Below are 2140 nucleotides of genomic sequence, written 5' to 3' on the forward strand. Positions count from 1 at the left end.
TTTATTTTCTTTTCTCAAATAAGCTTTGTTAATTTGTACCTTTTAAGGATTTGGCCATTCATCCACCTTGTCACATTTATGGTGATAAAGTTATTAATATAACTTTGATATCCTTTTTGTTCTGTAGAATCTATAGATGTCTCTCGCTAGTTCCTGATTGTAATTTTCATCTTCCCCCACCTTTTTGGATCAGACTAATAGAAGCTTATCAGTTTTAATGGCCATCTCAAAGGATGAATTTTTCATTTCATTGATTTTTCTCTATTTTTTTGTTTTTAATGTTCTTAACTTCAGCTTATTATTATTTCCTTTCTTCTGCCTGTGTTGGATTTAATTGGCTCTTTTACTAGTACATACTATTTTAATTTATTTATTTATTATTATTATTTTTTAAAAGATTTTATTTATTTATTTGACAGAGAGAAATCACAAGTAGGCAGAGAGGCAGGCAGGCAGAGAGAGAGGAGGAAGCAGGCTCCCTGCTGAGCAGAAAGCCCGATGCGGGGCTCGAACCCAGGACCTGGGATCATGACCTGAGCCGAAGGCAGTGGCTTAACCCACTGAACCACCCAGGTGCCCCCTATTTTTATTTTTTAAAAGCAACTTTATTGAGGTAATTTACATATCATAATATTTACTGATTCTCAGTGTGTAATAGTTTTTGGCATACTTACGAAGTTATACAACCATCACCACAGTCTAATGATAGGACAGTCCCATCATCACAAAGGGAAACCATGCCCATTAGAAGCCACTACCCATTCTTTTCTCCCCTTCCCATCCTAAAACAACTACCAATCTATCTCCTGTCTCTGTAGACTTGCCCATTCTGAAAAATTTCACATAAATTGTATCATAAAGATGTGATCTTCTGCATCTCATTTCTTTCACTTGGTTCATCTGCACTGTAGCATGCATCAGTAGTTCATCCTTTTTTTTGCTGAATAATATTCCATTTTATGGATATACCACATTTTGCTTATTCATTCATCTTTTTTTTTTGGATGGGTACACAGGAATTTTTATTATACTATTTTTGTGTGGCTCAAAAATTACACAAGAAAAGTTTTTTGAAATTGTGTAAATAAAGGGAAACATACAGATAAGTTTTAGCACTTCTGGGGGCTTGAGAGTATTCTCTCATTCACTCTATTGTCTGGTATAGAGAAGGTGGTCAGTTTAACAACATGAAACAAAACAAAACAGAAAAAAGCAATCAGCTTTTATTGACCAGTAAGACCCCTCTTACTGGTCAAGGTATTAATTCCCACCACAGCTTCATGCCCGATCACCTGTCTCTTTTACACATATGCAGTCTTACACTTTTCCAACAAGTATTTATTATTAGTTAGGCCATGGTTCAGAACCCCAGGGTGGGGATCACCATGAACCCAGGTCCCCCTTCACCACCCTGGGAGAGGGATGGAGGACAGAGGAGAGGTGGGAGGGCCCAGTTCAGATCTTCCCAGAAAATGTGCCTTCTTCCTGGCAGTTGTCCCAGGCCGACACCCAGGATATGGGGCAGAGGGACTTGTACACACACTGGTACCATTCACACACGAAGATATCGCCCCCTTTAGCAGTCATTACCTTCTCACAGTGGTGGAAGTCCAGGTAGTTCTGCCAGCAGTTCCTGGTCTGGTTCTGGTTGGGGATGGGGCTGTCAAAAGGGGCAGTCTGGTAGTTCTTGATTTTGGTCTTGATGTCTTCTGCCATGGTGCTGACTCTAAACACAGCACAGCAGCACCTTACAGCTCAATGTGACCCTCAGCCTCATTCATCTGTTGATGGACATTTGGGTTGACTTCACCTTTTTGGCTCTTGTGAATTATGTCACTATGAATGTTGGTGTGCAAGTATCTGGTTCAGTCTCAGCTTTCATTTTTTTGGGGGGGGGTTGCGTACCTACAAGTAGAATTGCTGGATCATATGATAATTCTTTAAATTTTGAGGAACCACCAAACTGTTTTCCAAAAATGATTTTTTTTAGATGTAAAAACACCTCATATATGCAAGGCACTGTGCAAAGAATTTTCAAATATTCATTTATTCTATTGAACCTTCAAATGCTTGTTTATCCAACACCTCCTAAGTACTGGACCCTGAGTATGCCGTGCTGAATCAAACAAAATCTTGCCTT

General features: G+C 39.2%; 1 protein-coding gene across 1 annotated transcript; it reads right to left on the reverse strand.

The window, feature by feature from the left end:
• Positions 1-1455: 1455 nt before the first annotated feature.
• LOC116860535 (cytochrome c oxidase subunit 6B1-like) lies at positions 1456-1766 on the reverse strand. Its single transcript, XM_032846584.1, has one exon. It carries the CDS (start codon positions 1714-1716, stop codon positions 1456-1458), a length of 261 nt encoding a protein of 86 aa, XP_032702475.1. The 5' UTR covers positions 1717-1766.
• Between the last annotated feature and the right edge of the window lie 374 nt (positions 1767-2140).

The sequence above is a fragment of the Lontra canadensis genome, unplaced genomic scaffold, assembly GCF_010015895.1.
Source record: "Lontra canadensis isolate GAN:19392208 unplaced genomic scaffold, GSC_riverotter_1.0 scaffold177, whole genome shotgun sequence".
Lineage (NCBI taxonomy): Eukaryota > Metazoa > Chordata > Mammalia > Carnivora > Mustelidae > Lontra > Lontra canadensis.